Source organism: Gorilla gorilla, chromosome 4 (assembly GCF_029281585.2).
Source record: "Gorilla gorilla gorilla isolate KB3781 chromosome 4, NHGRI_mGorGor1-v2.1_pri, whole genome shotgun sequence".
Taxonomy (NCBI): Eukaryota; Metazoa; Chordata; class Mammalia; order Primates; family Hominidae; genus Gorilla; species Gorilla gorilla.
In genome coordinates this window covers 15,226,081-15,249,986 of record NC_073228.2, presented here as the reverse complement: position 1 = coordinate 15,249,986, position 23,906 = coordinate 15,226,081, and the positions used below count along the sequence as shown (strand labels likewise).

Here is a 23,906-nt window from a genome sequence, read left to right as displayed (position 1 = left end):
TCAAATAAATGGGGGAAAAAAAGACCGAGACATATTCTGAGAAAAGCTAACACCAAGAAAATGTTTTAATTAAACTACAGAAACAATGGTTATAATACAGAATATTCATAAGCAAAAAGATACACCATGTTATAAGTACTTACAAAGTTACAACCATTTGCTTCCTTAACATTTTCCATGTTAAGTTCATACATGTAGATATGATCAGATTTACCATTTTTAGGGGGAAGAGGGAAAAAAAGGTGTATTTATCATCAGCTAGATGTGCTCACTGTATGCTCCGTTATTTATATGCAAGGCCCGGGTGACTGGAAGTGCAGTTGTCAGGCATTTTAATAAACTGGACAGCCATTTGTTTCTGCACGACAAGGCATCTTTACACAGGAGCAATCGGGAGAAAACAGGAAACAGCCAAGCACTCTGCACTGCAACACGCCACCTTAACAGCTAACCAGCATTACTCAACTGCTACACAACTGCGCCTAGTGCACAAAAATACATAAGAGAAGAGATTAGAATTGTGTTTGATAAACAATCCTTTCAAAAAATCAAGTCTTTTCACCTGAAAAGTCTTTATACAAATTTGGGTTCAGATTACCATTTAGATCTGAAGGTAAATAACATATACAAATTTACACCAACTTTTGTAGGTTTTTAATTTTAAGGAATGAAGGCAATGCTGAGTCAATCTCTTGACAGCTTTAGGCTGTGTGTAATGGCTGCACACGTTTTCCTTAAAAGTCAGGAGGCCACAAATTAGGTTACCAATCTGTTTAATTTCAAACAAAAAAAGTCAGCACTATATAACAAAATGAAATTTTACCTCAAATATCCAAATCCAATAATGAAATCTGAAGTCGTTCACCTCACTAAATTACAAGAAATTTGAATAACAGCAACAAAATGGCACATAAAATGAAGTTTGCCAACTGAGGCAAAGCTTAAACAAGTAAAAAGTTAGACAAATGTTACAAAATAACCTTTTCAATAGCCAGTTGCTTGTTCCAAGGACTCTTCTTCGATGGACTGAGTATGTGGTCCTTTTTCCCCAAGTCCTCCGTTTACACTGCTTGCCGATACATCTAGGTTTGAAAAGAAAGAAGTTCAGCTTACCTTCCATTAAAGTGCACATGGTTTCAGTTTCAGGCATGTACTTACTAAGGCTCTGGTCAAACCAGTAGGGTACAGAAATGTTCCACCCAGCCATGTTTTTAAAAGGCCCAATTAGGAAAATTTCACAAAGGCTACCATCAGCATGTACAAGTTTGAATTTACGTATTCCTGGCCAAATAACCAAGGTGAAGAAAGGTAAGGGGAAGAAAAAAAAAAAAGAAAAAAAAAAAAGGGCTGTATCCAAACAAAAAGAACTCGAGATCAGAGAATTGGTCTATATTTCATTAAGATAAATTGTTTCAAATGAAACATTTGGTAATTGAGAATACTACTTTAATATCTGAGCTACTTAGGGCCCTTTCCTTTTTAAAAAATAGGACCAAACAATTTAAGAGTTAAAGACACACTATCCTTTCCCCACCCAGTGCAATACCTGTAACTTTCTTTTGGGGTTCCAAATGTTCACTGCTTCTTATTGCAATTCTTTTGCCACATCCATTAGAATATGAAGTCCCAGTCAGTACAACAATAGTTGAACTGATTGTTTCTCTAAGAGGATAGTGCATCTTTAACATTTAAAGACAAACCTGCTCCAATACACGCCCACAGAAACTGGTCCCTGGAGGATCAGCCAAATCAGTTAAAATCTGCAATACTGGCCAATATTCTTTTATCAAACAGGAGACCGCAGCTTTAAAGGGGGAAAATGCAGACGTTGGATAAAAACAGCAAGAAATAGTCATTTTCATTAATAGGTCTCAAACAGTTTATGAAACAGCCATTATTATCTAAGCTTCATACACATCCTTTCTGCAGACCCCTCTCTTCAGTATTACTCCCAAAGGTGAGTAACCTCCGAGCAGCACTCCTAATGATAGGAGTCATTCTTACATTAACACGACTCAAAAAGACCTACCCCAAATCCCATTTATGAATTAGGGTTATGTGTCTCGGATTCCCAGACATTACCATTTTCTTAAGAGGACACCGCTCCTTCCTCTTCAGGAGACTTGGGGGGACTCTTCGATCGCGACCTGGATTTGGATTCCCTCTTGGACACTGGGGGAGGACTCCTGGACCGAGACCGGGACCTGGACCGCGAACGAGATCTGGAGACCGACGAGGACTTGGACTTGGACCTTCGCGCGGATCTGGACTTGGAGGTCGACCGAGATCGAGAACGAGTGCGGGACCGAGACTTCGAGCGGCTGTAGCGAGATCGGCTGCGAGACCTGGAACGGCTCCGACTCCGGGATCGGCTGCGGCGACGCCGCCTAGGGCTGCAGGCGGGACGAGCAAGCACAGCGGGGTTAATTCCAGGCAGCGGGGCCGGCCCCGCCCGCGCGCTCCCGCCCAGGCCGCCATTATCTCGCCGCCAGACGCCATTTCCCCAGTCGCGAGGCGGGGTCCTCCGCCCCGCGCCGCCCACACCCCGGCCACTCCCGGGTCGCAGACGGCGGAAGCTCGCGGGGCGGCCGGAGGGTCGCGAGACGCGGCGTGCACCCCCGCCCCGTCCGGGCCCGCACCACGTGCTTCGCCGCAGACCTTTGTGAGGTCGCCCGGGCCCCCCGCGCGCCCCGCCCCGCCTCCCGCGGTCCCCTCAGCCCCCGTTTACCTGCGGCTCCGGCGTCCGTAGCCACCGCCCCCGTACCTGCGGGGTGGCGGTCCCCGGCGGCTGTGGTGTGAGTCCGGGGGGCGGCCGTAGCGCGCCATTTGCACCCGCAGCTCGCGGCCGTCCAGCACGGCCCCGTCCATGGCATCCATAGCGTCCTCAGCGTCGCGCTTGTCGTGAAAGCGAACGAAGGCGAAGCCGCGGGACTCCTTGGTGTAGCGGTCCCGCGGGATGTACACGTCGCCGACGCGCCCGTACTTCTCGAAGACGCGCCTCAGCGTGTCGGGCGAGGTGCGGTAGGTCAGGTTGTCCACCTTGAGGGAGGTCATACCCTCCACATCGGGAGGGGGGCGGCCGTAGCTCATGGCGCTGAGTGGCGGCCCGGAGCCCCGCGAACTGGCGCCGGCTTCCTCAGCTCTGGGCGGTGCGACGCCGCGCCTCTTAGGCAGTTGCTTTCCGCGTGGGGACACTGGGAAAGGCCTTGCCGCAGAACAGCACAGACGAGCTCCGCAGGCTATCGCACCTGAGTAACAACTGGGCGGGCAGCCGGCCTCTGCGCCCGTTTATATCGCTCCTCACAAAATGGCGCCCGCGCCACCCGGAAATGAAATCTTCTGATTGGCCCACCATGCCCCGCTTTGTAACGTCCCTGCCGCGTGCCCCGCCCCTACCCGAAGCGCCTGCGCACAGCCCGGCGGGCGGGCCAAAAAGCGCGGAGTCACGGCTGGAGGGAGGGGGAGTGGAATTAGCGGGCAGTTGGAAAGCCCGCGAAACGCTTTTTCCGCCTGGGAGGCCGGACGATCGCGATTGGGCAGGAGGAAGAGGAGGTGCTCCCCATCTGGGCCCCCACCTTTTTTTCATGCCAATACTCCAAGTTCACGCCCCTTTTTTGCTCAGCCGTCAGCCCCGTCTCCGTCTGAAGAGTGCTTCTGCCCTCATTTGCCTCTCCCTGTGACCCTGGCCCCCTCAGACTCCGCTGCGTCGTCTCTCGGCCCCGTCCAGCCGTTCCTGACTGCTCTTCGCCGGGGTCCGCTTCCCAACCCCCTTTCGCCAGAGCCCGAGAGCTCCGTCGGCTCTGCGTCCTGGCGGTGGGGACTCCCCGGGGAGCGCTTGCGCGTGCCAGGCCACCCGGGACTACGTTTCCCAGCGGGCCGAGCGGCCGGCGCCGCGGCTGCGGTCAGGTGACCCGGTCGCCTGACCGCAGTGAGTCAGGCCGGGAGGGCGGGGCCGCGCCGGTTGCTGCGGCTCGCACTTGGCCCTTTAATCCCCTTCCTCCAGGTTGGGCCCCTCAACCTGGAGCGGATAAGTTCTTGGCGCTTCTGCGGGGGTTGTGCTCTTCCGTACTCGGATCGCTTCTTAGGAATATCCTAACTGCCGGTGGGGGAGAACTTCGCCCTAAACCTGGGATTCCGATCCAGGAACTGGAAGTTGACAGCTTGGCTGCCTGGCTCCTGCATCTGCCTTCTCCACTCACCATCTCATTTCTTTCTCCAGGATTGTCAGTGACTTCGCCCCGAGTAGAGCTGACTGCCCTGGGCTGCTGCCTCCGGCAGAGCTGAGCCAAAATGTCCCCGGAATCTAAAAAGCTTTTCAACATCATTATTTTAGGAGTTGCCTTTATGTTTATGTTCACTGCCTTTCAAACTTGTGGAAATGTGGCGGTGAGTTGGAATCTGTCCTCCCTCCTTTGAAGTGCCCATCATAATGCAGTCCAGAAATGAAAATAAACGTTAATTATATCTAATAGCGCGCTTTAATTGCATCTTTTATTTTTCCCACCCAGGCTTCCTCATTTTTTATGATTAGGTTTGATTTCTTGTGTCAGACATTTCTCATGGGGGCGTTAAGCATTATCGTTTAATCTGATTTGATTAGGGGTTTGGATGTTAACCTGGTTATTTTGTTTCTCGTCTGTATTAAGCGCTTCCTTAGTACTTGGATGGTTACAGCTGCTTTTCCTCCCCCCTCCCTGTCATTGGTTTGCCTTCTGCAGTTCTGTTGTCCTTTTTCTTTTCTCATAATGGACTTCAGTATTAAGTACATTATGAACTTTTACTTTATTCTCTTGCTGAGTACTTGGAGTCACACTTCCCAAGGGTGGGAGGAAGACTGCAAAACATTTTCGTTGATTAGTTTTATCTTCCACACAGCAAACAGTCATCAGGAGCTTAAATAGGACAGATTTTCACGGCAGTGGATATACCAGGTATTGTACCGTATGATTGATTTTGCTTTATATTTGACAGTAGTTGCTTAAATCTCATCAGAATCACCAGCAATAGAATATTGTGATTGAATAAGTGGTGATTGCATTTTCTCTTCTCAGTGCCTAGACTGAGAGAACATAATAGAATAAAGCTGATGAGTTTAGGTTTCCTGTGGAATTAGGCACTAGGTTTGAAATCCTGACTTTACAAGGTATTTATTGCATTGTTATCTTAGGCAAGCGTTTCCGTGAGCCCAATTTCCTAGCTCAGACAATGCACGTAAAGCACTTGGCACAGTGCATGGCATTGAATAAGCACTCTAGTATTGTCATGATTAGAATTCCCAGTCCTAAATAGAAGATGTTGTGATTCTTGAAACATTTGGTCCTTCTGTTTTTGTAATTCATGACGATTAATATACGTATGTCAGGAGCTTTTAGATTTTTGTTAAGGTGTTTAGTCCCAATTTTACAGATGGGTAAAATGAAAAGACCTTCACAAGTCACTAGAACCTTGTGATTGGAGCTGAGAATGTAATATGTACAGGTGTATATACACAAACAGGTTTTTCTTTTTTAAAATTAGATTTGTTAATTGACAAATGAAAATTGCCTGTTATTTATTGTGTACAACATGTTTTGAAATATGTGCCATGGAATGGCTACATTGAGCTGTAGAAACAGTTTCTTAATTTCTCTAGAGTTAGAGATTGGATCATGGCACTCCCCCGCCCCCCACAAACCCATAACTCATACTTGGTTCTTTTTCCCTATCCTAAGCCTTGTATGTAATATTTGAGAATGAAGGGATGTTACTGTTCATTTTTCTAAGTGATTAGTAGCACAGCTTTTTCTACTTTTTTGTCTTCATGTGTATTCTAAAGAACAAATGCGGCCGGGGTGCGGTGGCTCACGCCTGTAATCCCAGCACTTTGGGAGGCGGAGGTGGGCGGATCACGAGGTCAGGAGATCTAGACCATCCTGGCTACCACGGTGAAACTCCGTCTGTACTAAAAATACAAAAAAAAAAAAATTAGCCAGGCGTGGTGGTGGGCGCCTGTAATCCCAGCTACTCGGGAGGCTGAGGCAGGAGAATGGCGTGAACCCGGGAGGGGGAGCTTGCAGTGAGCAGAGATTGTGCCACTGGACTCCAGCCTGGGCGACAGAGCGAGGCTCCGTCTCAAAAAAAAAAAAAAAGAACAAATGCAAAAACACATTTGATATTTGAGAGACTCATAAAAGCCAAAGAATAATTTACTTTGGATTTATGAACAGTATCTAGTAAATGAATTCAGGGCCTTTTAAATGGTTTTAATCCCACTTCGTACAAGACATATGTACTAGGGCTGGGTCAATAGTAACTGAGTAATAATGTTCAAGTGAGACCATTAGGTTGAGTTAAATAAATTCTGGCTTAAGCAAGTTGTAGCTCTGCGCTTGTTATTTATAGCAGAGAAATGTCATGACGCTGCCAGAGTTGTAGGCTAAGTTTGTAGGGCAGATTGGTGGACTGGGGCCTCTGGAGTCATGCAGTCCTGGCTCGACATTCACCAGCCACCCAGCTGGACTTTTGGCAAATTACTTGATCCCACTGTATTTCCTTTTTCTTTTCTTTAACATGAGGATAATAACAATATCTTCCTCCTAGTGCTGTTAGGATTAGAAGAGAAAATATGTATAAGGTACTTGGCACAGTTCCTGTTACTATGACTTACCAGTATGTAAAAAATGTATTGTAGGCAGACTGATCCCAAGGCACAGTTGGTGGGCTTCAATATTTTGTACAAATGCAAACTTTTATATGGTATTGAATTGAATGATATAACTATCATAAATTCTGACTAAATAATATGAGTGTTTATTGTAAAATCTATAAACAAATGGATTTTAAACAGTGACACAGCATATAAGGGCTTTGTTCTTTTTTTTTTTTTTCCGTTTGTGTATTATGTGTGCAGCATGGCTATTATCTATGGAGTGTTCTCTGCTTCAAATTTGATTACACCGTCAGTGGTTGCCATTGTAGGACCTCAACTCTCTATGTTTGCCAGTGGTTTATTTTACAGGTAAGTAGTGTAATCTTGCACTTATTTAATCAGAACACTTTTCAGGATCTTTCAAGTAGATAGTAAACTTCACAATAATTTATAGACTTGGACTGAATAGAATATAGGTGGTATTTTACGAATTTTGGCTCAGTACTTATTGCTCAGGGATATCATATTCTAATGTGATAGGATGTATCTGTATCTGCTTTTGTTTTATTGTTAATAAAAATAGTATCCAAAAGTCTCTATGAGGGTTGAAAAGAACATTCTATGAAATAATCTTATTTTCTGTCAGTTGACTGAAAATATGTGGGGATTCAAATGAAATAACTAAATCTTTCTCTGAACTCTAGAACTATAGTTCCATGATGTGCTAAGCTTTTGGCAAAGAACACTGCAAACCTGTAAAATGTCTGATTTTGCAAATCTGAAATAATAAATTATGGGCCAGGCACAGTGGCTCACACCTGTAAATCCCAACACTTTGGGAGGCCGAGGTATTGCTTGAGCCAAGGATCACTTGGGTCCAGGAGTTCGAGACCAGCCTGGGCAACATGGTGAAACCCTTGTCTCTACCAAAAATAAAAAAAAATTAGCCGGGCGTGGTGGCACATGCCTGTAGTCCCAGCTACTTTCGAGGCTGAGGTGGGAGGATGGCTTGAGCCCAGGAGGTGGAGGTTGCAGTGAGCTGTGATGGTGCCACTGCACTCCAGCCTAGGCAACGCAGTGAGACCCTGTCTCAAAAAAATTAATTAATTAAGAAATGAGAAAGTTGATTGTGTCCCTTTTTTCAAAACTGGAGCGATCCTTTACAGGTCGAGTTTTAAAAGAAGAGAATGTCTTAACTGATTCCTAGAAGGCATAATTGGCATTCTATTTCAGGTATCGTTTGACTATAATACCTTGACCTGTTATATTTTAGCATGTACATTGCCGTTTTTATCCAGCCTTTCCCATGGTCCTTCTACACAGCCTCTGTTTTCATTGGAATTGCTGCTGCTGGTAAGCATTTTGATTTTTAACTTCTCTGCTTTCTTTTCTGGGGCCTATCTAAGGGTATTATTTATGTGTTTAGTATGTAACTCTAAGTGAATTTCTTTCCCTTGATAAACTTTTGGGTTGAATTTTAGTGCTTTGGACAGCACAAGGAAACTGCCTGACAATCAATTCGGATGAGCACAGCATTGGGAGAAACAGTGGGATTTTCTGGGCACTTCTGCAGTCTAGGTAATTATCCTTTTGAGGTTCAGTCTTTCCTTTTCTTTTTTTTCTGTCATACCATTTTTTAGGTCTTTGGTTGACAATTTGGATCTTCCATGTTACGTGACTGAAGTTCTAGCTAAATGTGACATGATTCCAATTTTATAGAATTACTTGTAATGATGGCTGGGTATGGTGGCTCACTAGCTACTCAGGACTATTTATACCAATACTGAATAGAGCATACTAACTTTTTTTTTTTTTTTTTTTTTTTTAATGAGACAGTGCCTCACACTGTCACTTGGGCTGGAGTGCAATGGCACGATCTCGGCTTACTGCAACCTCTGCCTCCTGGATTCAAGCAATTCTCCTGCCTTAGCCTCCTGAGTAGCTGGGATTACAGGCGCCCGCCACCATGCCCGGCTAATTTTTTTTGTATTTTTAGTAGAGACGGGGTTTCACTATGTTGGCCAGGCTGGTCTCGAACTCCTGACCTCGTGATCCGCCCGCCTTGGGCTCCCAAAGTGTTGGGATTACAGGCGTGAACCACCGTGCCTGGCCTTAACATTTTTCTTAAGAAGAAAGCAAAACAGCTGTTCTGCTCTTGACTGTTGGATTTCTGGAATCCCTTCTGAGGAATCACCCTCATGAATCGCGCCTAAAGTTTTGGCCTTGACAAGGCTTAACAAATGCAAATGTTACATTTTAAAGAGTTGTATGTTAAGAAACTAGTGTGTAAGTGAATGATTCTTTCTTCGGGAAAGTATGCTAAAGAAAGTATTTGATTAGATGCAGATAACTAAATCAAGGATTTTTAGAAACAGATTCTTTAAAATTTAGCTTAAGCTTATTTCCAGGGAGTCATTTCCAGAGTTGCAATAAATCACATGTTTCAAAGTGAGTCAATTCTTCTTTGAAGGGTGCCTCTGAATCAGGTTACTGTCACATGGAAGGAGACTGAATTCCATCTGGGGCAGTTAAGTTTATCAGAGTCCAGATGAAGCTGATACTTTTAAATGACCCAGGACAGGTAGATACTTTAAAAATGATGTCCTTCTCTCTCCTTCTCTTACAACAAATAATGGGAATAATTATTTTTAAAAAACTATAAATATTAAAATAATTACCCAACATCCTATCCTCCCTTTTCTTCCCCCAGCTTGTTCTTTGGAAATCTCTACATATATTTTGCCTGGCAAGGGAAAACTCAGATATCAGGTTTGTTTTATTCGCGTTGCTTTATTCAGATATGTTCAAAGCATAATAGGAGTTATATAGAAATACCCATTATTGCTTTATTCAAGCATCGTTCTCATGAACCCCGACACCTCAAGTTCTCGCAGATTTTAGTTTTTAGTAAGCCTTTTCCTTGGTTTATATTATTATTATTATTTTGAGATGGAGTTTCACTCTTGTTACCCAGGCTGGAATGCAATGGTGCCATCTTGGCTCACCGCAACCTCTGCCTCCCGGGTTCAAGCAGTTCTCCTGCTTCAGCCTCCCAAGTAGCTGGGATTACAGGCCTGCACCACCACGCCCAGCTAATTTTGTATTTTTAGTAGAGATGGGTTTCTCCACATTGTTCAGGCTGGTCTCAAACTCCTGACCTCAGGTGATCCGCTGTCCTCAGCCTCCCAAATTGCTGGTATTACAGGCCTGAGCCACCCCTCCCAGCCTGGTTTCTATTATTAAACTAGGATTATAGTTTACGACTATGCTTTAAGGGGCTTCTCAGCGTCTAAGGGAAGGTTATGCTGTGCACGAGCTTACGAGAATACTGCGCGCGAGTATGTGGTTCTCAGAAAACTTCTGAATGCTCAGTTGTTTTCTCTGGACCCTTCTTTGATCAAAAGAAGGCGATTAAGCCCTTGGGCTGTTTTTCTTTGGCTTATTCATATCTCTCTAACTGAAAGACAAAGGTGAAGGTATCCTATTTGTCTCCTTTTCCTAAGTTTTTACTGATGCATTAAAGTAAAAATGTAACGAGGAAGTGTGTTGACAGTTATAAGCAGCCCTTGTACCGTGATACTAATTCTGGAATTGTTTGGTCGATACTATCTTGTTTCTTCTTTTTTCTCCTTAGAGAGTGACCGAAGAACAGTGTTTATTGCCCTAACGGTGATTAGCCTTGTGGGGACAGTTCTGTTCTTTCTCATTCGGAAACCAGATTCTGAAAATGTCCTAGGAGAAGATGAGTCTTCTGATGACCAGGACATGGAAGTCAACGAGTAAGATGTTGGAAACATTCTATTTTATTTTAAAATAGATTTTGAGTAGATCTAGTCTAGAGATTACCAACCCATTTAGCCCTAACTGATGTCCAGTACTCTCTGTAGGTTACCACAGGCAAGAAAAGGAAGAAAATAAAGGAGGAGCTGTGAGGGAGGAAGAAAAAAAAGGTCACCAGAGGAAGGGAGGTGGTGAAAAGGTGCACAGGGAATTTGAGTCTATTCCTGGCCTTGCCACTGATGTGTGTGTGACCCTGGACAGTGGCAGCAATTCCTGTCATGTCTCCAGGCCTCAGCTTTCTCACTCAATCCGTATGTTTTCATGGGCAAGGAAATAGAAGGCAGTGTTGACCTTGGTTACTGTTTCTGTGATCCGGCTCTAAAGTTTTCCTGTTCTTGTGGTGTGAGTGAGTGGCAGGGCCAGTGATGGTTGTCACAGATGAACCTTGGTTATCACTAGGCTCTTGCTTATGGTATCCGGCTCTTGCACTAACTTACATAGGCGGTTTTCCCCAGAGTAGTCCAAATAGGGGAATGAGTATACAACCCTGTGTTTTGTAAAAATTGTAAATTACCTAAGCACATTTCAGTTGCAGGTGACACTATTTAAGCATGACAGGCTAGTGATCTGCAGTATCATTCAGATTTGAGGAAGGAGAGATGAGAAATTAATCTCTGCCACCCTTGTTTTGCTTTGTTTGTGACACATTGTGAAGATTGCCTTATAGCATTTTATATATTGTTAAAACTTTCGCATTGAGCATCCCATGCTGACTTTGTAATCCAGAAAGGGCCTAAAATTGTCCAGTCATAGGAGCATTAGATGCTCCAGATTTGCAGTAAGTTTGTGTAAAGCAGAAGCAAGGCAGCGCTTTGGTCTGGATATGCTGCCATGCCCTGCTTTCTTGCTCTTTATTGTGCTTCACAGACACTGGGTTTTTTACAAATTGAAGGCTTGTGGCAACCCTGCATCGAGTAAGTCTTTCTCTCCGTACCACTTTTCCAACAGCGTGTGGTCACTTTGTGTCTCTCTGTCACATTTTGGTAATTCTCACAATACTTCAAATATTTCATTCTTATGACATCTGTTATAATCTTATAACATCTGCTGTAAGATGTGATCAGTAATCTTTGATGTTACTATTGCAATTGTTTTGGGGCACCACAAACCAGATCCATAGAAGGTGGTGAACTTAATTGATAAATATGTGTGTTCTGACTGTTCCACTGCAGGCCATCCCCCATCTCCCTCCCTCTTCTCCTGAGACACAGCAATATTGAAATTAGGCCAGTTAATGACCCTACAATAGCCTCTATGTGTTAAAGTGAAAGGAAGACATGCATGTCTCTCACTTTATTATTTACTTATTTATTTATTTTGAGATGGGGTCTCACTCTGTCACCCAGGCTGGAGTGCAGTGGCATGATCTCGGCTCACTGCAACCTCTGCCTCAGCCTCCCAAGTAGCTGGGATTACAGGCATGCACCACCACACCCGGCTAATGACTAATCAAGAAATGACTAAGCTTAGCAAGGAAGACATGTAGAAAGCTGAGATAGGCTGAAAGCTATGCCTCTTGTGCCAAACAGCCAAGTTGTGAATGCAAAGGAAAAGTTTTTGAAGGGACTCAAAAGAGCTACTCCAGGGAACACACGAATGATAAGAAAGTGAAACAGCCTTATTGCTGATACAGAGAAAGTTTTAGTGGTCTGGATAGAAGATCAAACCAGCCACAACATTCTCTGAAGCCTAATCCAGAGCAAGTCCCTCTCTTCAATTCTGTGAAGGCTGAGAGACGTGAGGAATCTTTAGAAGAAAAATTTGAAGCTAACAGAGGTTGGTTCATGAGGATCAAGGAAAGAAACCATCTCCATGACATAAAAGTGCAAGGTGAAACAGCAAGTGCTGCTGGAGAAGCTGCAGCAAGTTATCCAGAAGATCTGGCTATTATAATTGACAAACGTAGCTGCACTAAACAACAGGTTTTCAATGTAGACCAAACAGTCTTACATTAAAAGATGCCATCTAGGAATTTTATAGCTAGAGAGAAGTTAATGCCTGGCTTTAAACCTTCAAAGAACAGGCCGACTCTTGTTAGGGGATAATGCAGCTAATGACTTGAAGTTGAAGCCAGTGCTCATTTACCATTCCAGAAACCCTATGACCCTTAAGAATCATGCTTAATCTACTCTGCCTGGGCTCTAGAAATGCAGTGACAAAGCCTGGATGGTAGCACATTTGTTTACGGCATGGCTTATTGACTATTTTAAGCCCACTGTTGAGACCTACTGCTCAGAAGAAAAGGTTCCTCTCAAAATATTACTGCTTATTGACAATGTACCTGATCAGCCAAGTGCTTTGTTGGAGGTGTACAAGGAGATGAATGTTGTTTTCATGCCTTCTAACAACATTTGTTCTGCAGCCCCTGGATCAAGGAGTAATTTCCATTTTTTTTTTTTTTTTTTGAGACAAAGTCTTGCTCTGTCACCCCGGCTGAAGTGCAGTGGCGGGATCTCGGCTCACTGCAACCTCTGCCTCCCAGGTTCAAGAGATTCTCCTGCCTCAGCCTCCTCAGTAGCTGGCATCACAGGCGTGCGCCACCATGCCTGGCTAATTTCAACTTTCAAGTCTTATTATTTAAGAAATACATTTCATGAGGATATAGCTGCCATAGATGATGATTCTTCAGATCTAAGCAAAGTAAATTGTAAACCTTTTGAGAAGGAGTCATCATTCTAGGTAGGTCACATTAAGAACATCTGTGCCTGGGGCTGGGTACAGTGACTCACGCCTGTAATCCCAGCACTTTGGGAGGCTGAGGCAGGTGGATTGTTTGGGCTTAGGAGTTTGAGACCAGACGGGGCAACATGGTGAAACTTTTTTTTTTTTTGAGATGGAGTCTCACTTTGTCACCCAGGCTGGAGTGCAATGGCGTAGTCTTGGCTCACTGCAACCTCTGCCTCCCAGGTTCAAGTGATTCTTCCGCCTCAGCCTCCCGAGTACCTGGGACTACAGGTGCATGCCACCACACCCGGCTAATTTTTGTATTTTTAGTAGAGATGGGGCTTCACTATGTTGGGCAGGCTGGTCTCGAACTCCTGACCTCGTGATCCGCCCGCCTTGGCCTCCCAAAGTGCTGGGATTACAGGCATGAGCCACCGCGCCTGGCAAAACGTTTTGTTTTAAAGCACAAACCAGTAGTTACTGGAGAAGGAGTCTGTGAAGGTGAATACCACAAATTCAATGAAAACTGACCCCCCATTCAGCCAGCACATGTTTGGTGTTGGTCCTAGAGGACAAATGCCGCCCATCCCTGTTTTCAAGGAACTGCCGAGTTGGGGAGGTGGATGAGGGGTTCTGTAACTGTGAGCTGGCGTTCTTCTAGAAATACTGCTCAGCCTTTGTAGCATTCTCTCTTCCTGAATCGTCTCCTAAATTTGGAGCTTCTGTGTCTTTGTTCTACAAATAGCACAGACTTGTGGCAGCCCTCTTCTATGCCTGAGGGATATAGGCGTGAACAAGACAGATAAGTCCTTGTTCTTACGGGACTTAATTTTAGAGGGGGTGGTAGACAATGCACGTGTAAGAAAATAGCAAAGCGAGTGTTAGGAAGACTGTGAAAGAGGGGGAGAGTGGGGGGGAGGGGGGAGAGTGGTGGGGAGATGGGGGTGGAGAGTGGGGTGGCTCCCTGAGACCTGCCTGGTGAGACATGAAGGTCAGCGGGTGGCCTTTGCCAAAGCCAGGCAGTGGGAAGGGCGTGGTGGGCTCTGGGCTCCAAGAAGGAAGAAGTGGAAGCAGTAGACAGGGTCAGATTGTGTAAGCCAAGATAGGAGGTTTGTGTTTTCTTCTTAGTGTGATTAGAAGCTGTTGAGGGTACAAGTAGAATTCTGTTTTAAAGATTCCCACCTAAAGGCCTCACAGAAAAAGATTTGAAGAGCTCCAAAGAGACAGCTCTGTCTGTCTTCTGGCTGGGCACAGTGGCTCCTGCCTGTAATCCCAGCACCTTGGGAGGCTGAGGCAAGAAGATCGCTTGAGCCCTGTTTGAAATCAGCCTGGGCAACATAGCAAGACCTAGTCTCTACGTAAAAAAAAAAAATGAGCCAGGTGTGGTGGTGCACGCCTGTAGTCCCAGCTACTTGAGAGGCCGAGGTGGGGGGAAGCTTCAGCAAAGGGATTCAAGGTTGCAGTGAGCTGTGGTCACGCTGCTGCACTCCAGCATGGGCAACAGAGCGAGACCCTGTCTTAAAAAAAAAAATCTGTCCTCTATCTCAAGTGCGTAATTTGCATCTCTGAGGACTTATTAGCTGGGTGATCTCTGGGTGTTTCTTCACTGGCGGTTACTTCTATCCTTCTTTTCCCCTCCTCCCTGTATTCTTTCCTTCCTCTCTTCTCTTCTTTCCTCCCTCTATCCTTTCACTTCTTACCTTCCTGCATTCATCCTTTCTTTCCCTTTCCTCTCTCCCACCCTCCCTTCCTCTCTCCCTTCTTTTCTTCCTTCCCCTATATTTGAGGTTCTCTGATATTCCAAGCATTGTGCTAAATAAAACAGAAGTTTGTGCATTCATGGAGCTTACTTTCTAGTTGGTGACAGAGAGAAAAGAAACAGGCAGGTTTTAAAAATAGCTTTATTGAGATATAACTCATATACTGTATAATTCACCCATCTAAAGTATACACTTCAGTGCTTTTTAGTATATTCACAGAGTTGTGCGTCCATCATTGAAACCAATTTTAGAATATTTTATGAATACTTTTATTACCCCAAAAAGGAGCCACAGGATGAATGTGATGGCCCATGCTTGGCCTGTGGTTCCTTTTCCAGGTAATAAAAATCATAGCACTTTGGGAGGCCGAGACAGGCGGATTGCTTGAGCCCAGGAATTTGAGATTAGCCTGAGCAACATGGCGAAACACCATCTCTACCAAAAAAAATACAAAAATTAATCAGGCATGGTGGCGCATGTCTGTGCTCCCAGCTGCTAGAGAGACTGAGGTGGGAGAATCGCTTACGCCCAGGATGCGGAGGTTGCAGTGAGCCAAGATAATCACACCACCACACTCCAGCCTGGGTGACAGGGAGAGACCCTGTCTCAAAAAAAAAAAAAGAAGAAGAAGGAACAATGTGTGCTGTAGCCGATCTCCATATGGTTCTTGAAATAAAAAAATAAAGCAAGCTGGGCACGGTGACTTACGCCTGTAATTCCAGCACTTTGGGAGGCCGAGGTGGGCGGATCACGAGGTCAGGAGATCGGGACCATCCTGGCCAACATGGTGAAACCCCGTCTCTACTAAAAATACAAAAATTAGCCTGGTGTGGTGGTGTGTGCCTGTAATCCCAGCTATTGAGGAGGCTGAGGTAGAATCGCTTGAACCAGAGAGTTGGAGGTTGCAGTGAGCCAAGATTGCGCCACAGCACTCCAGCCTGGGCGATAGAGTGAGACTCCTTCTCAAAAAAAAAAAAAAAAAAGCAGAGAAGCAATAGAGAAATATGAGGGTGGGAGGTGGAAGGGGAGCTGTTGCAGTTACGGAGTTGGGAAGGCTGAGAAAGTAACATTTAAGTCAGGGCCTGAAAGAGGTGAGCCAGGTGTGGCTTTTACCTGGAGTGGGATGGTAAGCCATTGGAGGGTTCGAGAGAGGACTGACAGTGATCTAACTTAAATGGTAAATAACTCACTGAATTAAATTGGAAGTGATTTGCAGCTGAATTATTGTATTTTAGTGGTCTGTAGAGTATAGGGGCCTGAAGGGTAAAATATTGGAATCCTACATGGGATCCTATCCAAGTATAAAATGAGGGTACTACCAATTAATGGCATCTAAATAGTATTTGCTTCCAGGCAAAGCATGAGTTTTATGATGAGGAAAAAAGTTTTCTTGCTGGTTAGAGCACACTATTTTTGTGTGTGTTAGTAATTTTTTTTTTTTTTTTTTGAGACAGAGTCTCACTCTGTCGCCCAGGCTGGAGTGCAGTGGCGCGAACTCGGCTCACTGCACACTCCGCCTCCCAGGTTCACGCCATTCTCCTGTCTCAGCCTCCTGAGTAGCTGGGACTACAGGCGCCTGCCACACGCCCGGCTAATTTTTTGTATTTTTAGTAGAGACTGAGTTTCACCGTGTTAGCCAGGATGGTCTCGATCTCCTGACCTCGTGATCCGCCCACCTCGGCCTCCCAAAGTGCTGGGATTACAGGCGTGAGCCACCGCGCCCCGCAGTGCTTTAGAAATTTTTTAACTTAATTGGATCACCATTAGATTCCTTTTATTTCTTAAGTTAACAAGATCTTCTTTACATTACTTTTTTTGGTAAAAATGCCATTTAGAGATATAGGAGTAGACTTGGCTGTTAGGATAGGAAATGTAATCTTTTTTTTTTTTTTTTGATACGGAGTCTCGCTCTCTCACCCAGGCTGGAGTGCAGTGACACGGTCTAGGCTCACAGTAACCTCCGCCTTCCATGTTCAAGTGATTCTGCTGCCTCGGCCTCCCAAGTAGCTGGGATTACAGGCACCTGCCACGCCTGGCTAATTTTTGTATTTTTAGTGGAGATGGGGTTTCACCATGTTGGCCAGGCTGGTCTCAAACTCCTTACCTCAAGTGATCCACCCACCTTGGCCTCCCAGAGTGCTGGGATTACAGGATAGAAATGTAATCTTTTAAAAATCTTTTGGCTGGGCGCGGTGGCTCACACCTGTAATCCCAGCACTTTGGGAGGCCGAGGCGGGCGGATCACAAGGTCAGGAGATCGAGACTATCCTGGCTAACACGGTGAAACCCGTCTCTACTAAAAATACAAAAAAATTAGCCGGGCGTAGTGGTGGGCGCCTGTAGTCCCAGCTACTTGGGAGGCTGAGGCAGGAGAATGGCGTGAACCCGGGAGGTGGAGATTGCAGTGAGCTGAGATCGCGCCACTGCACTCCAGTCTGGGTGACAGAGTGAGACATTGTCTTAAGAAAAAAAAAAAATCTTTCTGGGATGGGTGTGGTGGTTCACGCCTGTAATCCCAACACTTTGGGAGGCTGAAGTCAGAGGGTCACTGAGCCCAGAGTTCCAGACCAGCCTGGCAACCTTGTGGAATCCTGTCTCTGCAAAAATTTAAAAATCATGCCTGTCTCTACAGGCATGGTGGTGCATGCCTGTAGTCCCAGTTACTCGGGAGGCTGAGGCAGGAGGATCACTTGAGCCCAGGAGGTCAAGGCTACACTGAGCCATGATTGTGCCAGTGCATTCCAGCCTGATGGCAGAGCAAGACTCGGTCTCAAAAAAAAAAAAAAGGAAAAAGAAAAATCTTTAAAAATTAAGGAAAGAATATTTTTTAAAAACTTTCTTATAATCTTATTAACAATTATGCTTAACTTGCATCATCTTATTTAATTCCCATGGGTAAGTCGTAGCATCCCTATTTGATGAATGAGGAAATAATACTTGGAGAAATGAAGTCACTTGTCTAAAATCACACAACTAATTAGCAGCAAAGCCAGGCCTCTGACTCCAAAGCCCTTGTTTCAACCAGTAGATCATTGTGCGTCCCAGCCATGTCACAAGGAGGGCATTCATGATTCTGAAGAGTGTTATTGAATATGATTCTAGTATAATTAAAAACTTATTTCTCCAAAGGAATCGTAGAAGGAAATGTCTGCTTTGTGAAAATTGCAGATTAATGAAAGCAAATGGTATCAATAAGAACTCTGCTATCCTCAGTATTATAGCTTAGGCGTGTTGTTGCTCAGTCCTCAGACAGCTGCAGTTGCTCTGTATATCACCTTATATAACCCACTTCCGTTTCCCATTGAAGAGAAAATGAGGCATAGGATGTACAATGATCTAATGTTAGGCACTTCCTTGACTTCATCAATCTTGGTGGATGAATAAGAAAAATACGTTTTAAGCTTTGGAGCATGATTTCAAGCACTCAGTAGTGTTTCGGCAGTAGTCTTGGTAAACTGGAAAAGTCAGGAATTTTTTTTTTTTTTTGAGATGGAGTCTTGCTCTGTTGCCCAGGCTGGAGTGCAGTGGCGTGATCTCGGTTCACTGCAACCTCCGCCTCCTGGGTTCAAGCGATTCTCATGTCAGCCTCCTGAGTAGCTGGGATTACAGGGGTGCACCACCACACCCTGCTAAATTTTTTTGTATTTTTAGTAGAGATAGGGTTTCGCCATGTTGGCCGGGCTGATCTGAAACTGCTGACCTCAAGTAATCCACCCTCAAGTGATCAGTCTGCCTTGGCCTCCCAAAGTGCTGGGATTCCAGCCGTGAGCCACTGCACCCTGCCCAAGTCTGTGATTTGACCTGCCTTGTATGGATAAATAAAATTGCAGGTTGCAACGAAGACCCACCTCTCACAGCAGGGCAAGAGATAGGCATGAATCCTTGCCTTGGTAATCTTCCTGAGGTAAATATTAGTATAGATTTTAAAATAACCTTCCCTTTTAAAACCTGAGATTTGATGACACTGTTGGTATAGAAACATATATAAAAATCTTGTGCTCACTTCGGCAGCACAAATACTAAAATTGGAACAATACAGAGATTAGCATGGCCCCTGCGCAAGGATGACATGCAAATTTGTGAAGTGTTCCATATTTAAAAAAAAAAAATCTTGTCACATGTTGGTTACAGGACATCCAGTTCCCAAAAACACTTCATCAGAAAGCACATAGCAGTCGTCACCTGTCAGTGCTTGAATTTTGATGTGAAGCCAATCGAGAGTACAGTACCTGTCAAAGTCTCTTGGTTCTCGATACCCAAACAGTCATAGCAAGGAGATGAATGAAAGCTAACTTCAAGAAAGCCTTCATGATACCACATCCAAAGCAACCATCTCTCAGGATGCAGAAAATAACAAAAGTCTCTGACGGGTTTTAATGCCAAAGAACTTATTTTTCATAGTAGGGGCGGTAGAAAACTGAGTACTCACAGATTATTTTCACAGTTTGAAGGTAACAGGATAGGCCGGGTGTGGTGGCTCATGCCTGTAATCCCAGCACTTCAGGATGCTGAGGCAGGTGGATCACTTGAGCTCAGAAGTTCAAGACCAGTCTGGCAACATGGTGAGACCCCGTCTCTACCAAAACTACAAAAAATTAGCTGGGTGTGGTGGGACCCACCTGTAATCCCAGCTACTCAAGAGGCTGAGGTGGGAGGATGGCTGGTGGGAGGATCACCTGAGCCTGCGAGGTGGGGGTTGCAGTGAGCTGAGATTGCATCACAGCACTCCAGCCTGGGAGGTGGAGTGCGACCCTGTCTCAAAAAAAAAAAAAAAAGAAGAAAGAAAGAAAGTGAAAGTAACAGGATAGAAGGTATTTCTGTACTGCCTGAAGTATCATTTCTGAGAAAGACGTGCATAAACATGTACAATAAGTGTAATCTGAAAGAATAGTCTTCCATAGTTGATAGAGAGGTGCCCAGGTGGGACTTTAAACACCTAGAGCGAGGGTGTGGCCATGAGGGACACCCTGAGGCAAGGAGCATTCGAGTCACTGGAAATGCATCTCAGACCTGGTATAGGACAGGGTTTTTACGAACGTAAATGAAAATGTGATCGTATTTTTGTTCTTTTATTTTCAAAAAGAAAAAACTTATTTTTTACATTTTATTTTCTCAGGTCTGCCCAGAACAATCTGACAAAGGCAGTAGATGCTTTTAGTAAGTATTTTCTGTATCTGAAATGCAAGAACTGTTCAGGAACAACTTCGGCATTTGCCTTTCCCCTATTCCCTGGTAACTTTGGATTGATGACACCCCAGGGTTTGCATTTTTCCAGGTATGCTGCTCTGAAATATATTGATCTTCCTTATCAACATCTCTCTAACATGGGGGTTGTGAGGGATGGATAATGGTATGACTGCCCACCTGCCCAGGTGTGTGAGGGAAGTGGAAAGAGGCTGCATAGCACTCAGGTTCTCCCTGAAGTTGAGAGTCTCCTGGGATTTTTGCAGGGTAATTAAGAGCAGATTGTGGCTGTGCGCAGTGACTCACGCCTGTAATCTCAGCACTTTGGGAGTCCAAGGCAGGCGGATCACCTGAGGTCGGGAGTTCAAGACCAGCCTGGCCAACATGGCGAAACCTCTTCTCTACTAAAAATATAAAAATTTGCCGGGCGTGGTGGCATGCACCTGTAGTCCCAGCTACTCAGGAGGCTGAGGCAGGAGAATTGCTTGAACCTGGGAGGTGGAGGTTGTAGTGAGCCGAGATTGCCCCACTGCACTTCAGCCTGGGTGGCAGAGGGAGACTCCATCTCAAAAAAAAAAAAAAAAAAAAGCAGATTGCTTGCTACTTCTTGGAGCAAAGCAGTAGCTCCAGTGACCCAGAAGGTAGTAAGAATAATCATGTTCATGCATTGAGAAGTCTTCCTGGCCAAAGACTCTGCTGAATTCTTTGTTTTTTACTCTATGTAATTCTCACAATTCTACGAGTATTATATAATACACACCTATCATTGTCTGTTTAACAGAACAGAAAACTGAGGCTTAGAGAAATTAAATAATTTAAGGGCCAGGCATGGTGGCTCACACCTGTAATGCCAGCACTTTGGGAGGTCATGGTGAGTGGATCACTTGAGGTCAGGAGTTTGAGACCAGCCAGGCCAACATGGCAAAACCCCGTCTCTACTAAAAATACAAAATTAGTCGGGTGTGGTGGTGTGCGCCTGTGGTCCCAGCTATTTGGGAGACTGAGGCAAGAGAATTGCTTGAACCCAGGAGGTGGAGGTTGCACTGAGCTGATATCACGCCACTGCACTCCAGCCTGGGCAGCTGTGAGACTGTCTCAAAAAAAAAAAAAAAAAAATTAAATAATTTACCCAAGGTCAACCAGTTAGTAGGTGGCTGAATTGGGATTTGAGCCAGATTCTCATAATTTCCTTCAGAAACTTCCAGTGAGTCCCTTTTGCTTCTGCCTGTGGCTCTCTCAGCTTCTTTGTCTTCTCAGGAGAGGGAATCTGACTGGGGCAGTTATTCTCAAGAAGAGAGCAGCCTTTTGAGACCATGTGTATTCATTAAGCCTATTGTAGGCCACAGGGCGTTAATGACATGTGGCCCTTATGGCCCTTGAGTACTTATGATTAGCTTCTAGGTTGCCTTGGGCTGGAGTGCAGATTCTTGATCTAATCAGCCATGGCCTGGCTCAGATGACACAAAGCTTGTTAACTCTTGGCCAGAAATGCCTGTAGCTTGTTTTTTTAGAAAAGGTCTATGAGCATGGGAGTCTGAGCCTTCTATACGTAGTATATTGTTTCAGGAATATATTCATAGTTTTTTACATATATATGTGTGTATATATATGTGTATACGTATATATATGCATATATATGTGTATATGTATATATATGCATATATATGTGTATATGTATATATACGCATATATATGTGTATATGTATATATGTACGTGTGCGTGTGTGTGTGTGTGTGTGTGTGTGTGTATATATATATATACTTTTTTTTTTTTTTTTTTTTTTTGAGACGGAGTTTTGCTCTTGTGGCCCAGGCTGGAATGCAATGGCGCGATCTCAGCTCACCACAACCTCCACCTCCCGGGTTCAAGCGATTCTCCTGCCTCAGCCTCCCAAGTAGCTGGGATTACTGGCATGTGCCACCACACCTGGCTAATTTTTGTATTTTTAGTAGAGATGGGATTTCTCCACGTTGGTTAGGCTGGTCTCAAACTCCCGACCTCAGGTGATCCACCCGCCTTGGCCTTCCAAACTGCTGGGATTACAGGCATGAGCCACTGCACCCAGCGTTTTTTTTTTTTTTTTTTTTTTTGAAACAGAGTCATGCTCTGTTGCCCAGGCTGGAGTGCACGGGCACCATCTTGGCTCACTGCAACCTCTGCCTCCCGGATTCAAGTGATTCTCCTGCCTCAGCCTCCTGAGTAACTGGGACTACAGGCACGTGCCACCACGCCCAGCTAATTTTTGCATTTTTTAGTAGAGATGGTTTCTCCATTTTGGCTAGGCTGGTCTCAAACTCCTGACCTCAAGTGATCCACCCGCCTTGGCCTCCCAGAGTGCTGGGATTATAGGCGTGAGCCACCACACCTGGCTGGGGAATGCATTTATAATTATAAATTGAGCCACACGTGATAATTAAAAGGATTATACTCTGACTCCCTTAGCAAGGTAGGAGGTCAATCACTGCCAAAAGTTTGGCTTTCATCTTTGCAGGCCTAGAAACTTGTCTGTCAGAATACCCATTATTAGGCCGGGTGCAGTGGCTCATGCCTGTAATGCCATCACTTTGGGAGGCTGAGGTGGGAGGATCACTTGAGGTCCGGCATTCAAGACCAGCCTGGCCAACATGGTGAAACCCATCTCTACTGAAAATACAAAAATTAGCCAGGCATGGTGGCGGGTGCCTGTAATCCCAGCTACTCAGGAGGCTGAGGCTGGAGAATTGCTTGAGCCTAGGAGGCGGAGGTTGCAGTGAGCCGAGATTGCGCCGCTGCACTCCAGCCTGGGCGACAGAGTGAGACTCCATCTCAGAAAAAAAAAAAAAAAGAATACCCATTATTGATCACAGAGGCCAGAGGGGAAAAGGACTCAAGCTAAACTCATAGAAATGGCAATCTAACCATTTTTGATGGCACTTGACATTTCTTAGTGAGCCCTTTCATGGATATTTCCTTCTTGTCAGCAGGCTAGAAAGCCACATTGGCTTACTTGGTGAGATCGGAGTCGTTAAAGGGAGGTAGATGACCTGGCTTATGGGATGGTGTCCCCAGCCATGGTGAGACTGCTCCATCATAGATCCCCCTCTGGCTGTCTGTTAATGTTAACCAGATTCAGGACATCTCACCTAGACAGTTGGACAGACTTTGCCTCAACTCTGTCTGTAAAAGGAAGCACTGACACATTTTGGGCCACATGCTTTGCATTACGGAGCTGGTCAGTTACTTGATAGGATTGATTTGTCATAGAATATTGGGCTGTGAGGTTTGAAGAGGGAGAAGGTATGGCACGTAGGGTGCTGCAGGGAAAGTAGACTCGGGCCAGTTCCTGGGCAATCGGGGCACAACAGGAAGTCGTGAGGTGGCAAGGGAGCCAGAGGCACAGGGAGAGAGGGAGAATGAATGGCAAGGCTTCATGTGGCCTGTGTGTGGCCAGTGCTTCATTTATTAATTAATCATGACATTCCTGTGGTTGGGGCTGTGATGAATGTTGTACAGAGAAGGTTCCTACATACTATCTAAAAGCACTTACTTCCCGAACTGAATTTATACGTTTAGTGTGCTTCTAAAATATGTTCGTAAAGTTTTTAAACATTGATTTTTTGATCTTGAGGAAACAATGCTAAAGTTCATCTGCTAGGATGAATGTCTGAAAACAGCCAAGAAAATGTTCTCAGGCCGGGCGCGGTGGCTCATGCCTGTAATCCCAGCACTTTGGGAGGTCGAGGCGGGTGGATCACGAGGTCAGGAGTTCAAGACCAACCTGGCCAGGATGGTGAAACCCTGTCTCTACTAAAAATACAAAAAAATTAGCCAGGCATGGTGGTGGGTGCCT

General features: G+C 45.1%; 2 protein-coding genes and 1 non-coding gene across 14 annotated transcripts in view; 2 read left to right on the top strand and 1 right to left on the bottom strand.

The window, feature by feature from the left end:
- Window positions 1–34: 34 nt before the first annotated feature.
- On the bottom strand, window positions 35–3,365 carry SRSF2 (serine and arginine rich splicing factor 2). Of its 5 annotated transcripts, XR_004070335.3 has the most exons (5): window positions 2,729–3,090; window positions 2,083–2,393; window positions 1,701–1,804; window positions 981–1,082; window positions 35–482 (listed from the first exon to the last, which is right to left on the bottom strand). XR_004070335.3 is itself a non-coding variant. In XM_031010670.3 (3 exons), exons 1-2 carry the CDS (start codon window positions 3,088–3,090, stop codon window positions 2,090–2,092), a joined length of 666 nt encoding a protein of 221 aa, XP_030866530.1. In that variant the 5' UTR covers window positions 3,091–3,365; the 3' UTR covers window positions 35–1,082; window positions 2,083–2,089. The 5 variants fall into 5 exon arrangements, 1 of the variants encoding a protein (XP_030866530.1); XR_004070334.3 differs by having other exon boundaries at window positions 981–1,804; XR_004070332.3 differs by having other exon boundaries at window positions 35–1,082.
- Window positions 2,729–23,906, top strand: part of MFSD11 (major facilitator superfamily domain containing 11) — a 42,047-nt gene continuing 20,869 nt past the window's right edge. The window contains exons 1-9 of one of the 8 annotated variants that reach the window (XM_063706062.1): window positions 2,729–3,021; window positions 4,220–4,386; window positions 4,876–4,931; window positions 6,890–6,997; window positions 7,902–7,981; window positions 8,110–8,206; window positions 9,339–9,397; window positions 10,263–10,407; window positions 20,009–20,049. In XM_063706062.1, coding sequence (XP_063562132.1) covers window positions 4,291–4,386; window positions 4,876–4,931; window positions 6,890–6,997; window positions 7,902–7,981; window positions 8,110–8,206; window positions 9,339–9,397; window positions 10,263–10,407; window positions 20,009–20,049 — 682 coding nt within the window. In that variant the 5' untranslated portion in view covers window positions 2,729–3,021; window positions 4,220–4,290. Of the gene's footprint in view, window positions 3,022–3,398; window positions 4,103–4,219; window positions 4,387–4,875; window positions 4,932–6,889; window positions 6,998–7,901; window positions 7,982–8,109; window positions 8,207–9,338; window positions 9,398–10,262; window positions 10,408–20,008; window positions 20,050–23,906 lie in introns of those variants that run through there. The other 7 variants (XM_019026933.4, XM_055388843.2, XM_055388840.2 and 4 more) reach the window with 7 other exon arrangements.
- Window positions 18,888–18,991, top strand: LOC115934731 (U6 spliceosomal RNA). The gene has a single exon (XR_004070494.1). It is a non-coding gene; the product is annotated as a U6 spliceosomal RNA (small nuclear RNA).

What these genes read in the sequence shown, in the direction of transcription:
- SRSF2 (XM_031010670.3), bottom strand. Translation starts at nt 3,090, where the DNA reads ATGAGCTACGGCCGCCCCCCTCCCGATGTGGAGGGTATGACCTCCCTC. An exon ending in TACGGACGCCGGAGCCGCAG is followed by an intron (nt 2,394 to 2,728) that starts GTAAACGGGGGC and finishes TCCCGCCTGCAG; the next exon opens with CCCTAGGCGGCGTCGCCGCA.